The following is a 20093-nucleotide window of genomic DNA, read 5'->3' as shown; positions in this document are numbered from 1 at the left end:
GAAAGACGTGTGGGAGGAGAGTCCACGAGCAAATCTCACTGCAACCGTAGAAATGTGTAGAAACATCAATTGGACGGAAGAGTTTGCACGGCGCGTGCAGCAGTCTTCCTTTGGCGCTGTCTGCGGTCACTAACCTTTGTGTTGTGGCTCCAGCTGGCACACCTGTGGCCCCCCCGAGCACCCCTGGCGGATTGTTACAAAGAGGAAGCCTTTTTTTGGGGGGGGGGGGGGTTCAGCTGTCGCCGCGATGAGGACGTGAGACTCGACGTGAGTCGCTCCAACGAAAGCGGTGTTTTTTTTTTTGTATTGTTTTGGGTTTTTTGTTGTTGTTGTTGTTGAGTGGCGGGGGACAAATGGCTCGTTTTGGCATCGACGGCTTGAGATGGATCCGGGAAACCGACGACGGTTTCTGATTGACGTGCATCGAGGAAAATCCGAAGTGAAGTCGGGGGAAGCGATGATGAGCTCAGGTGAGCGACTGGAAACGCGACGTCGCGTTTGTTAGTGAGCGCGCCGCCACTTTCCACCAAATCCCACGGAAAATAAGGAAGTTCACGCTCGTTAGTTATTCATCTGTTATTTACAATCCAGATGAAGAAGAGAAACAATGCACCTTTTAATATACCGAAGGTTGTCGAGCTTTAGCAACTCTACTCTGTAGTGTTTTTAAAGAAATGTACAGGTTGACACAACCAAGTGTATTAAAGCATTCAAGATTTAGAAGAGTTCTAATATCAGTATTTGGTGACCCATCCCACCCACGTCCCTGTGTCTATAATTCCCAAATCCAAACTCCTGACAGTTTCCCTAGACCTGTAGATGTGTTTGGTGTCAAACCTGTGGCTTGTGTAATGAGGAAATATGTGCTGAGGAGGGTGAAAACCTTCCCCTCCCTGCTAACAGGTCACTGTGTTATTGTTTTGCCCAACCACAAAAAAGTTTTAATGACACAATCTGTGCCAGATGTACCCGGTTGCATGACTCTCTGTCAGTCCCGGCATCCGCTGCTCCTTTTCATCTCCCACTCTTCATCTACCATCTGCTCCACCCCCTTCTTCTCTGTCTGTTGACATGCACCATTAGCCGGATTACTGTGCTGTTGTGTATTTTGAGTGGTAAACATAAGCCATGGGATATCGGAACCCCCTAGAGAGGTGGTTTAGTACTTTGGAGCAGTTTAATGCTAAGCTGCCACTAAAGGATCAGCCAATGGGTTAAAGAATAAACCGTTATTGGGGCAGCATCCGTTAAACTACTGACAGTGCATCCAATCTGCCATCTGGACATGCAGAATGAGGTGTTCATTGTGTCAGATTAGATCCATGATTTTTTTTGATGTCTTTCAGATTTTAATCTTTTTTTTTTCATTTGGAGGAAATAACTTTTACATGAAATCTTAACTGCACGTCTCTTGTTTTTCTGTCCTCAGGCAGACAAAAGCCACCCGTGGCCCCAAAACCCAAGCTGGCCCTGCCTCAGAGGACAAGGCCGTCTCCATCAACTCCGAGGAGGGCAGGCCTCGCACTTGCGTCTCCTGGCACAGAGAAGAGGTTGAAACCAGCACTGGCCCCCAAACCATGCCTGTCCAAACCCCCCACTGCTGTGGATCCCATAGCACTTGCTTCAAAGATCCCGCTCCAAACATCTGGCCCACAAACCCCACGCATCAAGGGTCTTCTCAACGCCCAGAACGGAATGCAGCAAGAGAACAAAAAGCCAGACTGGGATTATATTATTCCCATTTGCCTGTGTAGCCAGGAACACTGCATGTGCATCAGGCAGACATCAGTGAACAGAATACTCCTCTCTCGAGGAACCGTGGGCACCAGCGGAGAGAAAACAAACGGTGTTAACTGCAACGGGATGAAGGCCACCACTAACGGTCATCTCACAAATCACAAACCTCTCAACGAGTCATTTACTCTGGACAAACGTCTCAACGCTGACGGCAACGACTGCCGCACCGAGGCGGCTGTCCGGCCGCCCCTTCCCCACAGAACGCCGAGCGAGGAGACAAACGGTCACGTGATTCCTCGCGGAGCACCTGGGCGTGGACCGAGGGTCGATGCTTTTGGCTCCGAGCGCGTGTCTTCTGCGCCCCAGAGCAGGCCCGTCCCGGCAGCCGCCTCTAGGAAGCCCATCCCCGTCCCTGTCCCTGTACCACGGAAAACCCCGGTGGCTGTTCGGGCCCATCAGGAAAAGGTGGACGAGCAGAGCGGAGAGATTGTACGGCAGGAAGGGAGGGAATTTAACGTCAAAGAGGTGACGGTGTCATCGGAGGGGAAAGGCCTCTCATCGCAGACCGCGTTTCTGCCTGTGAGAAAGGCCTCCGCTCAGCCGTCCCCGCTGCCCAGGAAGAAGCCGTTGCTGTCCGCACCTGACAAAGCAACGGCCCCCGCCCCGCGAGCTGTCCCGGGTGACGTGGAGGAGGAAGACCTGGGTTGGGACTGCAGCGTCCAGGAGATAAAGGCGTCGCTGGGCAAGTACGATGAGGAGGTGCAGAAAGAACGGGTGCTCGATGAGGACTTGGTCTTCAGTGACTTCACACAAAGTCCTCTTTCCAGTGGTTCGCCCCACCAGCCGGAGCGGAGCCAGCCACCTGCCGTGGACTCTGGGGTCAGGGTGGCTGTCAAGAAGCCTCTAAGAAACAGCGCCCCGATGGCGCTGTTGCAGAGGAAGGAATCTTCTGAGGAGGAAGGAGAGCGTAAACTAGAAGACGGTGAAAGAAGTCGAGGCCTTCCCACACGGGGCCGTGTTTTCCAGGACATGGTAACGAGGGAGCTGCCTTCGCCTCCGGTCGGGGAAACGAGCAGAAAAATCGTGACACCCGAAGTCTTGAAGCCCACTCGGTCCAGCCTGAGCAAACAGAAAGCCAAGTCCTTCTCCGGCGCCGACCTCCTTCGTTCTCACAGACCAAAGAAAAACTCTTTCCGCAAAATGCTGCACTTGACGCTCTCTGCGAAGATGCTTCCTAAGCTGAAGGCGAAAGGAGACAACAGCTCGGACTGCAGTGCAGATGAAAAGGAACAAAATGTGGACAGGGACCAAGACGGGTGTCAAAACCTCCGAGAGGATCCCGAGGCTCGCCCCAAATTCCCCTGCGCTCTGATTGGAGTAGAGCAAAACGTGGACGGAGATGAGTACTATGAGAACGTGCCTCACTATGAAGATATACCAGACTACGTGAATGTGCATGTGGGAGGGGCAGTTGCATCCTCCCGGACCTCCACCGCACGGCCACCGGCCTGCGAGTATGACGATGACGGCATTTATGAGGAGCATGAGCCGTACATGTCCTTCGAGAAGAACACGGGACTCCAACGGTGTGAGACGCCAGCAGACGATGACAGGTACCTTTTATTGAGACTTTCGTTTCACGTCTCTTTGTTCACTCACCTGTTGTGCAGGTAAACCCTTTCAGGCGTCGCGGAAGAAACATCCATTTGTAAAATATCTAATCGATTTACAGAACGCTTGTGTGTCATTTGTAAAATGGGAAGTACACAGAAAAGTGTGACACATTGTGTCCTCGGTTCCAGATTCCTGTCAAGGGAGTTGGACAAGTAAAGCAGCGCGCGTGTGCGTCCCGTTGGGTGTTAATGAAGTGTGTATATTGAAAGAAAATGTAAATTTCTCACAGCTTTTTAAATATTAACTTCATGACCTAATTTCCTAACTCTTACCCTGAGGCAACCTTTGGCCTGGAGGACAATTATGTGTGTGTTTAGTTCCAAAGCAGTTTGTAATTTGTTTTTAATCTTTTTATTTTAAACTATGAGGGTGTGTGTGTGTCATGCTCAAAGCAATTAAAAAGTCTCTTGAGATAGCCTGCTGTCTTTCTAGAAACCATGTTCCTGTTTCTTTTGCGTTATTCAGTCAAATACAACAGTGAGATTCATGAATAACACTTGTTTTTCCCCTCATAAGCTCAGTAAATACTCGAAGTAAAAAAGTTAAATACCTATTTGTCCAGATACACAGGAGGTGATAAAATTGGTTGCCCGATTTCAGATTTTGATGCTCAGTTAAACTCAGCGTGGTCACATTCTTGGGCGTAATGTTTCTAATGATCCCTTCATGCAGAGAACTCATGTTTTTAGCCGGTGAGCAGAAGTCAGTCGGGGAAGAATAGGATTACAGTTTGTGGAGCTGTGCACTCGGCATGAGCACAGCTTAGTGTTTGTCCCTCCTTTAGCTCAAACTGTGCAACAATCACATGTCGAAAAGACGTTGAGCAGCTCAGCAGCAGAGACCAGCTGAATGCATGGGCCATTGTAAACGCACCGCAGTGCCAAGGACCAGCAAACTCCGGCTCCCTGGGTTCGCTGCTCAGCCGTGGCCTGTTTTTAATGTTTTTTTATGTTCAAGTAGGGGCGGTTGTCTCACATGCAGTCGTCCCTGAGGGAAATGTGGTATTTTAGATGTGTAGTTTCTTTTAGCTTCAGGCCCCCTGTTAGCTTTTTAAATGTTGTCATTTCAAAGCTTTATGTGCGTGGTATGTAAGAGGGTTGGTGGTTTTGCATTTCTTCTGAACCTCTAAGATGAGTCTAGCATGTGAGCTTGTTGATGGAAGTGGGGCCATTTCCTCTGTGCTCTGCGTTTTGTAACTCTCATTAATTGTTTGACTTGGCTGACACTCGCGGGCCGATTATCTGCTGACACCGGCGCTTTTTTTTTTCTTACAAACTTTTATCTCTTTCTAATAAATGGCTCTAGCGGCCTCGGTCCGTCCCAATCACCCGTTGTTTTGGTTTCTTTCGTGCTCCGGCGTCTACTTCCATTCTCCTCCTGACCCCAACATCCCACCGCTGTTGACAGGAGCTCCGTCGATGAGGAGGTGACTCCCCTGGATGATGGCGAATTGGACGAAGACAACTTGGCCAACACCTCCGAGGAGGAAGGCGATAGCAGCTCCACCTCGAGTCAAGGAGACCCCGAGCAGCCAGAAGAGGGTCCGGTGAGTCCTCGGCGGTGCTCACAAATACTTACATGCAATATTATGATGCAACGTCGGCATTGAGATGTGTGAGTAGTTTTTGCCGTGAACTAGAGTTGGATTTCAAGTGTATGTTTTTTTTCACTTTTTGTTAGACGCAGATTATACAGAAGAAGAGCAAGATTCATCACATCGCCACAGAAATTATGAGCTCCGAGAGTGTGTAAGAGCCTTCATTTTTATTTTCTCGGGGACGGTTTTGTTTTACCTGCCCAGAGCTGCAGTTTCTGCTTCCACCCAGAAATCAACAGGTAGAGAATGAAACTACATTCACCTCCACTGTGTTGTTGAGCCGTATACTTAAAAGTCTGTAGAAAGATCAGCCACTAGTAGATAAGTGACTTTTTATTCCTCTCTAACTCCAACGTATAACATTGACCTCTATCTTTCACATGTGTTTATGTGTTTTTCTAGGTTTGTGGATGTCCTGAAGCTGCTTCATGAAGTAAGTCCCCCCAAGCATCTGCTTCACACGTTTTCTGTTACAAAATACGATTCTTAGAAAACATCATAAAAGTCCCCATTGATGTTTTATAAATATATATTTAAAGATGATTTTATGAGAGAAGATTAAAGGCAGCTAAATAAAAAAAAGATATTGAACAAACCGTGACATTGGATCGTGTTAAATGAAAGTGACATTTTTCATGTAACCATATGTACTCCTGCCTTATGTTTTATGTGGTTCTGGTCACATTCTCCATCTGTCTTTGATTATGCGAGCCACAGGGGCACGCCCCATGCAGGATAAGACCCAAGTCTCGACCGCACAGCTCACATTCTTCATAGTTTCTCGTGTCTTTTAAAATTTATAGAGGGATCTGATGGTAACAAAATACTCTTCTGGATTTGAAGAGATTAGGATGCCGCCTTGTAATGTTTTCAGATATTTTATCTGTAACCGATGGAAGCCACCAAATGATAAGATGATCAGGTTTCTGTGTCGTACTTCCCTCAAGTATTGTCCCATCAGTGTAACTTTAACCAATTGTTAGCTTTGCATATGACATAAAATCACCTGTAGATAAATCACTGGTTCACTCAGACAACAAAAACAAAGGCTGTTCCTTTAAAATATTTCATCTTTTACTCCATTTAATCCCGGCTTCAAACACAACCACAATAGTCACGAATAAAGGAAAACCATGCCTCCAAAACTAGACCTTTTACATGTATATCAAACGCAGACCAGGCTCAAGTGGAACCAGCTCGAGTCGTATGATGTGAACATCTGACGGGGGGTTAGAAGATTCAGATCTTTAGAGGGCCAACATACTGCCAGCCGTCATGCAACCAAACACTGGGTGCTGTTAGAATTCAACAAAACAACCGGGGTTACTGAATCAAAGCTGCTTTCGGGCTACTTTACCTCTTTATTTTTAACAAATAAAAGGACGAGAGAGAGAGAGAGAGAGAGACGTTTGGAGAGACAAAGGTCTCGGAAACAAGATTGTAGCGGGACTGAGTCACAAATCACTCGTCGCTGCAGAGAGGCACAGGAAGTGCTCGGGTCTCTGCAGACGGTTGAGGAATGGAGTCCCGTAATGAGGATCAGCCATGTCAAGTTTAAAAGAATTTAGAGGTCACTTAGTATTTGTACATTCTCCATCTCCACCAGGCGATCGGCCAGCTTTTCACAAACTGATCGATGATCCCCCCCCCCCCCCCCCCATGTCAGCAGTATTCTCCCCCGCAACGCTACTCCTTCTTTTTATAGCTTGATTGAAAGGGCTGCACAAACTTACATTTTAAAGAATAATTTAAATTTACAGAGTGTAACTTTTTGAAGTGGAAACCCCCCTGAAGAACCACAGCTTCTCGTCCTAGAAGGACTGTTTTTTCGTCCGTGTAACTCTTTTACATTTTCTAATTCCTTGCCAAATCATTTTCCACGCGACGCTCCTCCTTCACAGGCGCTCACTACTGGGTGCACAGTGCATGCAGCTTTATGTGTCCTCATAAACCACCAAAAAACTCCACATCATCAGAAAGGGAAGCAGAAACAGCACCCTCAGGGTCTCCTGTTCTCCTTTTTTTTTGCTCTGATTCATGATTTAGTGGAAGTTCAAAAATGCTTAATGCGAGTCAGGTGTGTGTGTGTGGGGGTCATGAGTCAGCATCTTTTACACTGGAGGTTTCTGAAGCTTATCTGGTTTGTAGTGTTGTCCCTGAGCAAAAGACATTTTTTTTTTCCCATTCTTCTTTAATAATATACTAAGATTCACCTCTGGGTTTTTCCCCCTGTCTTCCTGTATTTGACCAGCTGACTCCTTAACCGTCTGACTCTCTGCTCCACAGGACTTCCGTGACACCGTATCCGCGGCGTCCCGTCAGAGCGGCAAGCCTGTGATCGAGGAGCGTCTTCTCAACCAGATTCTGTACAACCTCCCGCAGCTCTACGAACTCAACCAAGACCTCCTCCGAGAGCTGAAGCAGAGAGTCGCCAAATGGTACGGCGGAATCCTGGAGAAGTGTTTTTTTTTTTTTTTTTTTAAGTGTGCATACGTTACATTATCACGGTTACTGGCTCAAAGAGCGACACGCACACCTAGAGGAGATGATCGAACGTGTAGGACTTCGCCTGAGCCGTGTGATGTGCGTGCTTTTGGTCTGAGGTGGTTCAAGCGCTTTGGGCTAGTCGACCTAGTTCCAAACTAAAATTGGATATTGGAAAATGGCATTAAGAATTGTCCTTTCCTGCTTTTAAAGGCTATATTACGGTAAAGTGAGTTAATTTTCTGAACATACCAGACTGTCCTGGCCTTTCAAATATTTGTCTTTACGGACTCCCACACTACTGATTATTATTCATCAAAAGGTCCCAACGTTCAAAACCTACAATATTAGGTTGTTAAAGAGGTATTTGTGATATTTATTTTGCTGAATATTGCCCAGCCATAGTGTATATACTGTAAATGTGTACATTTATTATTACAGAAAATGCAGATATATTAGAGATCCATTATAAAAAGATTTCTCAGAGCAGTTAGTTTGTGTGTCCTTCTACTTTTTTTTATGTGAAGGGATGAAAATGCTCAGCTAGCTGACATTTTCCTGAAGAAAGGTCCCTATCTGAAGATGTACTCCACATACATCCGCGAGTTTGACAAGAATGTGGCTCTACTGGAAGAGCAGAGCAAGAAGAACCCGGCATTCGGCACAGTGGTTCGGGAATTCGAGGTAACTTGCCCGACCTGTTTTGTCTCACTGGGGGGTGGGGGTGTGTTCTTTCACTGAGCTTCCATTATTATTGTTACTTGTATGTGAGGTTGTTCCTAAAACTTCTTATCTGTAATATGTGTTCCTTTTTTTCGGTTTAAGGCTAGTCCACGCTGTGCCAACTTGGCTCTGAAGCATTACCTACTGAAGCCTGTTCAGAGGATTCCTCAGTATCGGCTGCTGCTCACAGGTACATCTGCATTTTCCAAACCGTAATTACTGGTCTCGTTCATTCACAGTATATGTCGGCCAAAGGTGAGCATTATTTTTTACTGTAGTTGTGGACTCCTGCGCTTTGCACCGGCCTGTTGTTCCTCATTATCGGCAGCTTGCTGCCCTCCAGTGTCCAGAAAATGAAGTTGTCTGGAATTTGCACCTCAAATCCCTGTAATAAGATTTTTGAAATGAGACTTGGTGACGTAACGCAAGCTTTAACGTGAATGAGCTTAGTGGATCAGATCCCTAATGGATCAGGTCGCTCCTGCAGCAAAATGTGAAGAATGTTCCTTGCGTTGCTCTTGTGTAATTGTATTATTTAAGCTCCTGCAGACTTTTAGATCTGGAGGAATTTCCCATATTACACTGGGCAGTTGTAAACACATGAACAAAGAGGTTTCTACTGTTGAGCCTGACTCTGAAACGTCTCTGTCTAATTGTGTTTCAGATTATCTAAAAAACCAGTCCGAAGACTCGGTTGATTACAAGGATACAGAAGGTACACCAAAGGTCTTTTAACATCTGCCTCCTGTTTACTAAACCGTGTGGTATCAGTGGAATATAAACATTAAAAGTCACATCTGTGACTTAGCTGTCCTTTTTTAATTCTCTCCACTCAGCCGCTCTTGAAATAGTGAAAGAGGTGGCCAGCCATGCCAACGACGCCATGAAGCAAGGGGTGAGAGCCCAGAGATCGGCCATATTGATGAGCGCGTTGATCAAAGTATGGGTTGCTGATGTCCCATTTGTTTCTCTCAGCATAACTTCCAGAAGCTGATCCAGGTGCAGTGCAGCCTGAGCGGCCACCATGAGATCGTCCAGCCTGGACGGGTAAGAACATAAGGATTTCTCTTGGAACCGTTTTTCCTATCGCTTTTTTAGATTTAGAAGAAACCATTCATCACTTTGTTGTTAGGTGTTACGATTGGTGACACATCCATAATCAAGATTTTTACAGTAACAAGATGAATAAAGTTTACAACACATGATCTTTCTCAAAACAATATAGGAGCCATTACTAGAATTTCCTGCAAATAACATTAGCAAAACTAGACCATTTTTATCATGCTTATTCTTGGTAATATATTGCTTTTTTAAAAGCTCAACAGTCTTATACCCATTAAAGGAAAAAGAGAACAATAAACATTTTGTGACATTTGTATGCTCCAGATCTTCCTGAAAGAGGGCACATTAAAGAAGCTGTCAAGGAAGGTCATGCAGCCCCGGATGTTCTTCCTGGTAAAGTGAAGCACATCTTGTTCCTAAACTAATTCAGTTTTGTATGTTTTTATGGTCATTCTGCAATGAGACATCTACTGCACATGCTCTGTCAGTTCACATGTGTGTTCTGTGGTGTTAGGGTTTTCCAGAAAAAGCATTGTTCATATACACACACATTCTTGTATTTATCAGTACTTCTGTTATTTTTTTAGCCTTTGATGATATGACGCACATTTTTGTAAGGTCTCGTATCGGAGCAATATGGCGCCTAATAAAGCCACACATTTTCTTTATCTTAATTTCAGCTCCTCCGTAGTGTATATTAAGTGTGTCATGTCTCCTTTAGTTCAACGACACATTGCTGTACACCACTCCTGTCCAGTCAAGCCAGTACAAGCTCAAGAACATGTTGTCTCTGGCTGGGATGAAGGTGAGAACATCACTCGTTATTCCTTTGAACTCTTCATCTTTTCACACATGGATATATATATATATATTTATATCTCAGGATGTGTTCTGTGCTGCCATCGCTGCTCACAATAAAATAATTGCAGGTTAGCAAACCAAGCCAAGAGGCCTATCAGAATGAGCTGAACATTGAGAGCGTTGAGCGTTCCTTCATCCTCTCGGCGAGGTAACGATCACGGAAATATATATATTTAATTTCTTGGTAGCCATGGTGTGTGTTTTCTTTTTTTGGTGCAGTTTGACAGGTCTGGAGGTACAGTGTGTAGGTGTCTAATCACACCGTGTTTTATTTCTGCAGTTCGGCCTCCGAGCGAGATGAATGGCTTGAGGCCATCTCCACGGCGATCACAGACTACACAAAGAAAAAGATCAGCTTTATATCGGGCAAACCTCCAGAGGAGGTATAAAATAATTATATTTAAAATGAACCTGATACAACTTCTGTTTATAGTGTGTTCTCTCTTATAGTAATGAACTCCTAAGTTAGATTTTCATGTTTTTGTATTCAGGTGGAGCGGGTAGATTGGGGTGATGGTGCTCTTTTGGGATCCAAAGCCCCTATATGGATCCCTGACCCGCGGACCACCATGTGTATGATCTGCACCTGTGAGTTCACCCTAACATGGAGGAGACATCACTGCCGGGCATGTGGAAAGGTAAGAAAGAACAACTCTCCCGCATCAAAAAGAAATGTAGATTCGGAGTTAACTCTTCATCACAAATGAGCGATGATGCATAAGCTGGTGATAACAGATGCTGTGCTTGATCATCCCATCAGGTGGTGTGCCAGTCATGTTCCGCCAACAAATGCTGTCTTGAATACTTAAAGAACCAGTTGGCACGAGTGTGTGACCAGTGTTTTCCTGTTCTTCAGCTGCAAAGTACGTCTTGCTTCCTCCTAATTCTCAAAGTCATGGTGTTAGTTGCAGCAGGTGACCGTTTGCGCTGACTAAATAAAACATAAAATGTGGTTCATTAAATTTCACAGCAAGATTTTTATTTCCATTGAGATATTAGCGTACATATGTTTTGGGAACCACACATTACTCATTAATTTTTTTTTTATTTAAAGAAGAAAAAAAACGTGCGGTACTCCAAAGCACCACTAGTGGCAGCAGCACTCCATTTGAGGAACACCAAAATAAACAATTTCACATTTGTGTGCATCAGGTGTGCAAGCCCAATCCACAGCTCTATCCCCTGGAAGCAGAGCTACCTTTGCTTTCTCCAGGAAGCAGAAGAAGATACCCGCCGCCCTCAAAGAGGTGACTATTGTTTTGCTTTGATCAAGACGATAGGCGATAATGACCTGAAATCTCATCAGATGTTTCATTTCTTAGGTGACGGCAAGCACAGATAACTCCTCTATGAGTGGGTATCTGCAGAGGTCAAAGAGCAATAAGAAGCAGGGGAAGAGGCTGTGGTTCGTTATCAAAGACAAGGTCCTGTATACATACGCTGCAAGTGAGGTAAGATGTGGTACTTTTTCCTCAGTGAGTGTTCTCTGTAGTTATTTAACCAACCGGTATTCATTTCATGTCCTTCTAAAATGAGTCTTGCATCATGTCTTTCTGCAGGACGTTGCAGCCTTAGAGAGTCAGCCCCTATTAGGGTTTGTGTTGAAAGTTGATTCAGCACATGAGTTGCAGTTCAAACTTTACCACAAAAAAACACTTCACTACATTTTTAAAGCTGACGACGTCCAAACGCAACAGAGGTACGGTACAAAGATGGTTGGTACTTATTGTTGCATAGTGACTGCAATCAGAATACAAATAACACCATTTTTTATTACAGATGGATCGACTCCTTCAAAGACGCCACAGTGCTTTAATATTGGTTGGCAGTGTGTGTAGCTGTTCAACATACTCGTTTACCTCAATGCTCTCTGACTTCTGGAAAAAAAACATCTGGAGAGACCATAATAGTTGCACTGAAATAAATTCCACATGTTTATTACCTGTATCAGTGGAGTGGTTACCTTTTACATAGTTTAAAGGGTGGGAATTAGTTTTATATGTAACAAGATTTTTTTTCTATTTAGATCTTTGCAATTTAAGAGTAAAATGTCAAATTTGAGACATTTTTGGTTCAATTGTATTTTCTAAGTACCCAACTTACAATACTGCTACAGTCAATTGCTTTGTAATGAATGATTTCCTTACATTTTGCTTGAGATTGATTGAGTACATTTTAGAGTTTAAAGCAGATCAAATTTGTTTTCAAAGGATTACTTTATTTCAAATCATTGTGTGTCCTCTAGTAGAATACACCATGTGCACTTGTCACGTTTGTGTGAGAAACCTTCACCATACATTGTTAAAGTTTTCTTTAACTCTGATTCTAATTTTTCACTGTTTGAACATTAAATGCACAATGATGACAAATGCACTTAAGTAACTTGACCGGCTGTATAAATGATGTCCCTACAAACATATCTGCTGTAAATAAACAGGAATGTTTAATGTGATCATATTTCCATGAATAAGGTTTTTTATTATTTAAATTCTCTACTGTAATAAATTCTTGTTTTACTGTTCTTTTTTCTCATGTTCAAATGTGAAAGGCACTAACAAGTGTCAGTGGCACATGATGGCAACGTTTAGGACAACAGAGATTACATGAATGCTTACCGCAAGGTACTTTTGAGTAAGGTTATTTCACTGGACTTTTCAGTGTATGACTATGAAAAATGCCAGCAATTATATCACAGCGGATTCAATAGAGAGCATTGTTCACCATATTGCTCATCTTAGAACTGACGTCTGAACTTTTCAGACATAAATGAAAAAAATAAGTTGTGAATTAGTCTGAGTAAGTTTATTGACTAAGCAACCTGTCTTTTTTTTTTTTAAATAAAATTACTCCGTAATACACTCTTTGTGATAGATATGCCATTATTCTTGTGATAAAATCCGAAGCCAGCGCATTTCTTTTCGGCCGATGGACCTCAGACTGAGCCACGGCCGCCGAACTGCGCATGTGCCCAAATAGTTTATTGATGAAAAAAGGTCACGAACTCTGACCCTCCCACCAACTGTAACACATTTAAAATATTAATATATTGAGGGATACACAATATTTGACTCAACAGCTTCTTGACAGGTGAGATGCATTTACTAACGTGGACGTATGAGCGGTTCAAGAACGAGACACGAGTCGCCAGTAACACAGGAAGAGAGGGAGTGTTCAGTAACGTTAGGTCTACAGCAGGGAAGCAACCGTTACCAGTTAGCAAACAGCTAGCATAGCTCGTTAGCGCTGTCGTCCGGAGCTCAGCGTTTACAATTTGAAATCAGGCAAGTATGATATCGTATTGGTACCCGTGTGCGGCTCCATCACGGTCACTGTACATACAATCTACGTTGTATGTTGACTTTGTAGCTATTCGACGACATTAATATTATTAAATGGCATGCTAGTTAGCCAACCAGCGTAGCCGCGTCGGCTAACCGTGTTAGCGTTAGCTGAAGTTAGCTGCATTGCTAGCTTTGCTAACTCAACAGCCACAACCCATCCAACTAAGTGCGATTGTGAGAACGGCACGACGTTATATTATTCAGAAGTCGTTTGGTTGAATACTCGATAGAAATCCATTGCAGGAATAAAGGCAAAATTAGCCCAGTTGTCCGAAGTCCCGCCGTCTGACTTCTGCTATTCGGAAACATCGGCATCATAGGCCCTGAACCCTTGCGTGCTTTAACCCTTCAATGTTGACCTTTCACCCACAGGAAAAGAAATACCTTTATCTTCCGTATCGATTTTAAATAGCCGACTGTCCAGAGCTTGTTTGTGTTACTGCTGCTGCGTTACCGCTCATTTGTTAAAACTCCACAGTGGAATTAGGCTGTATTTTACACGGTGGAGTAGTTTGGAGCTAGCGCCTGCTAACGTTAGAATTGTTAGCATAGGCCACACAATAACATTTAAGTTAGTAACACGCAAAATATAATAAATCGAATTTTCACTGTTAACACACAGCATTCCAAGTTTATGTTGAGTTAGTTAACTATGGTCCTTACATGTTTGGAAATATCAATCATATGTTGGTCAGAGATATCGTTAAGCTAACGGGAAAGGTGACGTTATACTATATTTACTATATGTAAATGTGAAGGATGAGAGTAGCGTCAGCTACAAGAGGTATTTTTATGGGATCTTGTCAACAAGCTTCCACGATGGACCAAAACAAACAGTTATTGATCTAATGTATTCATATTTTCATTTGCAGTGTGGTAAATCTCCACTGTTGCACTGGGTGTGTTGTTTCCACTTTAGCTTGAATAGCTCTGCCGTTCTATTGGTGCCGATCCTACATACCCTGACCTGCTTCTGTAAATACCTAATAATAGCACAAGAATTGTGTACAACTCTGGCAACTGAGTAGCATTAAACACTGCAGTGGATGGCAGTGAGATCATTAGAGTAAACTATTGCTTTATTACAAAGACACAAAGTAAAACCCATCTTCTTTCTGCAGGCGTGCATGCCTCATGGGGCACTGATGTGAAGACCAGTACAAGAAGGTGCACGTGTTATCAGAATGGATGGACAGACTCAAAGGATTCAACTTGTGTCAGCCGACAGCAACATGCCATTAGGACACAGAATCCAGGTAATGTGCCTGTTCACCACTATAACATGCGCTTATTTTTTAAATGATGTGTTAATAAAGCCAATGTGCACATTGCTTTGGCATGATTAGATTCAAGATCTAAGAAAGCTGTTGGTTTGACGTAGTATTGTATTTGTATAATTTCTCCTAAGTCCTCCACTGTTTTTCTATTTTATTCCTCTGTCATAGCATTAGCCGAACTTCTCCTGCACTCTTTCTGCATACAGTCAGCACTCACTCATGTTTTACTCTTTTATTTTAATTTCAACTAGATTGTAACTGATCCGCAGACTGGCCAAAAGATCCAGATTGTCACAGCACTCGAACCATCTTCCCCAGGAAAGCAGCAGTACATCCTAGCAAATGCTGACTATTCCCCTGGCGGGAAGGTAATCCTAGCAAAGCAAGAAGGCTCCCCCAACAAGGTCATCCTTTCCAGTCCAGACGGCTGTGGGGTTAACCAGCTGTTGTTTACGTCACATGACCTGGCTGGGCAGCAGATTCAGGTATAACCGGAGGATATTGGTGGCCTCTTTCAGTCGGTTGGGATAAACCAATAACTGAAGGTCTTATGACTGAAACACAAACATGTTTAGTGTCTTAACTTAGTCCATTTTTTGCTGTATTAAATTGTTCTGTTGTCTCGGGTTGTTTGTCAGTTTGTGACTGACGGTTCAGACCAGTCCATTGTGAAGCCGGTTGTGGAGTACTGCGTTGTCTGTGGGGACAAGGCCTCAGGTATCTATTAAGTTCAATTATAGATTGAATTTATGCTTTTTAAGTAACATATATGAGGACACTTTCTCTAATCTAATCTTGTTTTCTCTTTTATCTCTAAGGGCGTCATTACGGAGCTGTCAGCTGTGAGGGTTGTAAGGGCTTCTTCAAACGCAGTATTAGAAAGAACCTAGTGTACACGTGCCGAAGCTCCGGAGAGTGTGCCATCAACAAGCTCCACCGAAACCGCTGCCAGTACTGTCGACTGCAGCGCTGCATATCTCTGGGCATGAAACAGGATTGTAAGAGAGTGTGATATTTTTCATAATAAACAGTTGTCAATGTGCCATTTAGGACTTGCTAACATTGGGTCCCATGGCTTTGTTTTGCCTCGTCTAGCTGTGCAGTGTGAGAGGAAGCCTGTTGAAGTGACCACAAGGGAGAGATCTGTCAACTGTGCGGCCTCCACTGAGAAAATCTACATCCGCAAAAACCTATGTAGTCCTCTGGCTGCCACACCCACTTTCATGACTGACAAAGAAACTGCCAGGTACACCCACTTACACCAATCTACCTGTTTATTTGATGCACCTGGACAGTCTAATACAACCCAATAAATAGCCGTGATGTAAAGGATATTTGGTTAATATATTTCCTAGAATATAATAGGTCTACGATGTTTTGGATTGCATCATATTGGAACTTGTTTCTTATATTCTTTCCTCACTTCGTAGAAACTAGAAACACCTCAACATGATGAAAACATTATCTTCTATTAAATATTCCTGTCTTTTTCTGACCATTAGAAGAGTAAAATGGATGAAAGTTTTGTTTTGCTTGCAATCTAATTAAAGTCTCATGTAAGTGATCAAATGAGTTTGAGTATTGCCTTTGTTCACATTGCCTGGCCCTATATTACATAATGCAATGTGAAATATCTGCATTCAGGTCTACAAGTTTGCTTGAGTCAAGCATGTTGCTCAACATTCAACAACCCTTCCCCAAGATGGAAAACAACACCTTGATTCCAGCATCCCCTGACAAGGTAACACTTGTGCACCCAAATTACATTTTACTCAAATCCTACCTCGCCATATTTGGATATCATCACCCCCGAGCCTATTTAATGACTTAATGACAACCCCCCGTTCAGCAGGTTGACCCATCTCAGAGTGACCTCGGCACGCTGGCGAATGTAGTGACGTCACTCGCCCACCTCAGCAAAGCCAGGGAGGCCAGTGACGGCGGCACCGACCTGATGGAAGATGAAACGCTTAGCAACGGGGACAGCTCAATGACAGACCTGCAAGGCGATGAGCAAAGTGCAAGTGATATTACTCGGTGAGGGAGATGTTATAGAATATCAAGGCTTTGACACGAACCAGTAGTTCATTATAAATAAGTTATTACATAAGCCTAAAATTGACATTGGCAAAAGAAAGAAACCAAGCGGTTGTTTATATATTTTTTGTTCGTAACAAACCTGTAATAGAATTTCCTGCAGGGCCATGTGCTTTCTGACTCCACTCTTGAGGACTTAATTAGATTCAACCATAGCTAATCAAAAATTAACCATATGTCGAAAGTGCCCTCCAGTTCTGCTCTGAGTTGTATTATATTTTTCTGTTTCCGCACAATTAAATTAGGTGAATTACACAGAACGTGGATTTTTTTATGTTAACTTTTTTGCTAATATTTTGTGTACAATTAGAGCTTTTGACACCTTGGCCAAAGTCCTGCACTCTGGTGATGGCCCAGCGGGAGATTCCTTGGAGGCCACGATGCAGCTGATGTCGGGGGACCAGTCGGGTCCGATAGTGGAGTTGGAGGGACCTATACTCTCTGGGAGCCATTTCCCCTTTAAGGTAAGAGCAGAGCCACTGTGGATTAAATCAAACCGAGACCAAAACCCTGCTCAGGTTTAACTGAGTTACACATTTAAAATATTTATCTTATAAACCCTGCAGTCATGTGTTCTTCATTTACTGTTTCATTTGTTCCTACAGCTTATGATGCCTTTGCCTGTGCCAGAGTACCTCAATGTCAACTACATTTGTGAGTCAGCTTCCCGGCTACTTTTTCTCTCTATGCACTGGGCACGCTCCATTCCTGCTTTTCAGACCCTGGGGTAAGCTTCTCTCATAAGACTTTTCATTTTTGCATCACAATGTTCAAAATAATGTCAGTGGAATATACCATGTTCATAATATGAATATGTTTTCATAAAATGGCCACACGGTTCCTTGTAGCTAAAGGTGATAATTATTATTTTATTTTTATACTCACAGTGGTCAAGACAATGACATTAACTTAATGAAAGCCTGCTGGAATGAATTGTTCGCCCTGGGTCTGGCACAGTGCTCCAACGTCATGAATGTTGGTACCATCCTAAGTGCCATTATCAACCATCTGCAGACCAGCTTACAGGAAGGTAGGAGTTCTCCGTTAATCAATTACATTTCAGAAGCCCAATCAATGTTTTTAAGTTTGCTGATGGCAGAAACTGTTTTTGCCATGTAGACCACGGGGCACAATTCATCTTGAATTTGCAGATAACTAAACTAAGCTCTACCCCGTACATCCATGATTCCTGTTTTTTTTTTTTCTCCTACAGATAAGCTGTCCCCAGATCGTGTAAAACTAGTAATGGAGCACATCTGGAGAATGCAAGAGTTCTGTAACAACATGATCAAGCTGTCCCCAGACTCTTATGAATATGCATACCTGAAAGCCATTGTTCTCTTCAGTCCTGGTGCGTGAAATTAAACTTTTTACATTTTCTTCTCCTGTTGAGGCTGAATTATTAGAGGAAGATTCTGAGCCTAGTGTACATAGGACCAAATATTCTTGGACTCTTATCTGACTGTGTGCCCGTGTTTTGTTTTTGAATAAGATCACCCAGGCATCGATAACACACCACAGATCGAGCGTTTTCAGGAGAAGGCCTACATGGAGCTGCAGGACTACGTAACCTCGTCCTACCCAGAGGACTCCTATCGGTCAGTAGGCTTTAGCTGCGCCTCATTGACAGAACGGGAACGGTGTTCTCACACAGCATAGCTCTATATTTAGCAGGACGAGTTTTAAATCATGTTACGGATGTACTTGCTGAAGTACACATGTCCTAATTTTCCGTCTCATTTCCCCCCCCCTCGTTGCTTTCAGGTTATCCAAGCTGTTGCTGCGTCTTCCTGCCCTCCGGCTGATAAGTGCAGCTGTTACCGAGGAGCTGTTTTTCGCTGGGCTCATCGGCAACGTGCAGATCGACAGCATCATCCCGTACATCCTCAAAATGGAGTCCACTGACTATAACAGCCAGGCCGTGTCTGGGGTGTGACGCGCCGTTCCATTTACAATTGCAACTTTGGACTGTTGAAACTCGCCAGCCAGCCAATCAGAGTGCTCCGCAGAGTGAAACGTAAGTGGACACAACATACCGTAGTGGGTACTCGGCCTCCTTCACTCGTTCCTCGCGCATCGTTCTGACTCCTCAGTAGGGCACAACGCAAAAAGAGGACAAACAAAAATCAACTCCATGAGACAAGTGAGTCTGCCAGTATCTCCCCATTCAGGAATGAACCCTTGAAACCTGCATAGTAGAGTGCGCTTTTTTTATTGTACATAGTATTTTATGCTTCAACTTCTCCAGGCCTATACTTGTTTTTTCTCAGATTTTGTTTCCACTTTGAAGGATTCAGGGTGATTTTCACTGCTCTCCGGCAAGGTTGTGCTTTATTTTTTTATTTTGGAATAATTATGAGAAGAAATATAATGTGAATTGATTTGTGAGGTGTCTTTATCGCAAAAGGTTATAACCTTTTATTTCTTATTTGTTTGCTAATCCAAAGGATCAAGCAGCATCGCTTGTCAAATATTTGACAGCTGAATTAACTGTATATAGATTTGTATATAGAGTGCACCGAGAAGTCTAAAATGGGAAGCACTTGTTAATTCCATCGTTTGAACAAATTAATGTGGATGGAAAATGGTGTCATTTGAAAATAAAAAACAAACACCTTTCAACTGTGTTTCTTTATTATTGACAGAATTGAGCTCTCTGCTTGACTGTTTTTTAAGTACAGAATAGATAGTTCTGATCCTGATAAATGTCCTGTGTCTACTGTTCATGTAATGTTTGAAAATGCGAGTGTAACTCATCCGGCTCTCTTCTTGTTTTACCTGTTTTTGTGTAATATAATTTGAGTGTGGATCAAGAGAGATGTCTTCTACAGGGGTGTTTTTTTTTTTACTCATAAAAAATGGCTGCAACAATCATTGAATTACAAAAACCGTCTTTGGTGCCTGGGGAACTGTCTGTTAGGAACTAACACAGACATCGGTGAAGTATTCAAACTGTTAAAACATTTAGTTGAAGATTATTCCCAGGTAGTTCCCCTTTCGATCTTTGTAGTGAAAACTTGCTGTTTGTTCCAGACTCAACGAGGTTAAATAAACCTGTTGGTAAACTCTGTAACCACGCCTCTTGGAACATGCCCTTGTTTCTGTCAACAAAGCAGATACAGATACTATGTCCTGCAGCGCGACTTATTGTTGGGCTTTGTGTGTAAAGTGACGTGAAGGTGGAAGATGTCGCAGGCTGCTGTGCAAAAGGACGCTGCTGTCGTTGTGCGTTATTAGTAC

General features: G+C 43.4%; 2 protein-coding genes across 5 annotated transcripts; both read left to right on the top strand.

Annotated features, from left to right (window-relative positions):
• Positions 1–87: 87 nt before the first annotated feature.
• LOC119195720 (FYVE, RhoGEF and PH domain-containing protein 6-like) lies at positions 88–13006 on the top strand. The gene is made up of 21 exons (XM_037450890.2): positions 88–470; positions 1430–3350; positions 4819–4957; positions 5092–5159; positions 5411–5441; positions 7295–7446; positions 8020–8176; positions 8318–8405; positions 8880–8930; positions 9052–9110; positions 9191–9262; positions 9602–9670; positions 9999–10082; positions 10207–10286; positions 10419–10521; positions 10630–10776; positions 10899–11001; positions 11291–11385; positions 11461–11589; positions 11698–11837; positions 11918–13006. The coding sequence occupies exons 1-21, from the start codon at positions 383–385 to the stop codon at positions 11952–11954; spliced, it is 3813 nt and encodes a 1270-aa protein (XP_037306787.2). The 5' UTR covers positions 88–382; the 3' UTR covers positions 11955–13006.
• A 73-nt stretch (positions 13007–13079) lies between these two features.
• nr2c1 (nuclear receptor subfamily 2, group C, member 1) lies at positions 13080–19934 on the top strand. Of its 4 annotated transcripts, none has more exons than XM_062563013.1 (14): positions 13080–13225; positions 14601–14735; positions 15026–15241; positions 15395–15473; positions 15575–15754; positions 15852–16002; positions 16401–16497; positions 16606–16793; positions 17164–17317; positions 17459–17580; positions 17741–17883; positions 18067–18204; positions 18346–18451; positions 18618–19934. In XM_062563013.1, exons 2-14 carry the CDS (start codon positions 14664–14666, stop codon positions 18787–18789), a joined length of 1818 nt encoding a protein of 605 aa, XP_062418997.1. In that variant the 5' UTR covers positions 13080–13225; positions 14601–14663; the 3' UTR covers positions 18790–19934. The 4 variants fall into 4 exon arrangements, with proteins under 4 accessions (XP_062418997.1, XP_062418996.1, XP_037306790.1 ...); XM_062563012.1 differs by having other exon boundaries at positions 15008–15241; positions 16609–16793; positions 18618–19929; XM_037450893.2 differs by having other exon boundaries at positions 15008–15241; positions 18618–19929.
• Positions 19935–20093: the final 159 nt, after the last annotated feature.

This window comes from Pungitius pungitius, chromosome 6, assembly GCF_949316345.1.
Source record: "Pungitius pungitius chromosome 6, fPunPun2.1, whole genome shotgun sequence".
NCBI classification, from domain to species: Eukaryota; Metazoa; Chordata; class Actinopteri; order Perciformes; family Gasterosteidae; genus Pungitius; species Pungitius pungitius.
Note: the sequence above shows the minus strand (reverse complement) of the source record. Positions and strands in the feature narration are given on the sequence as shown.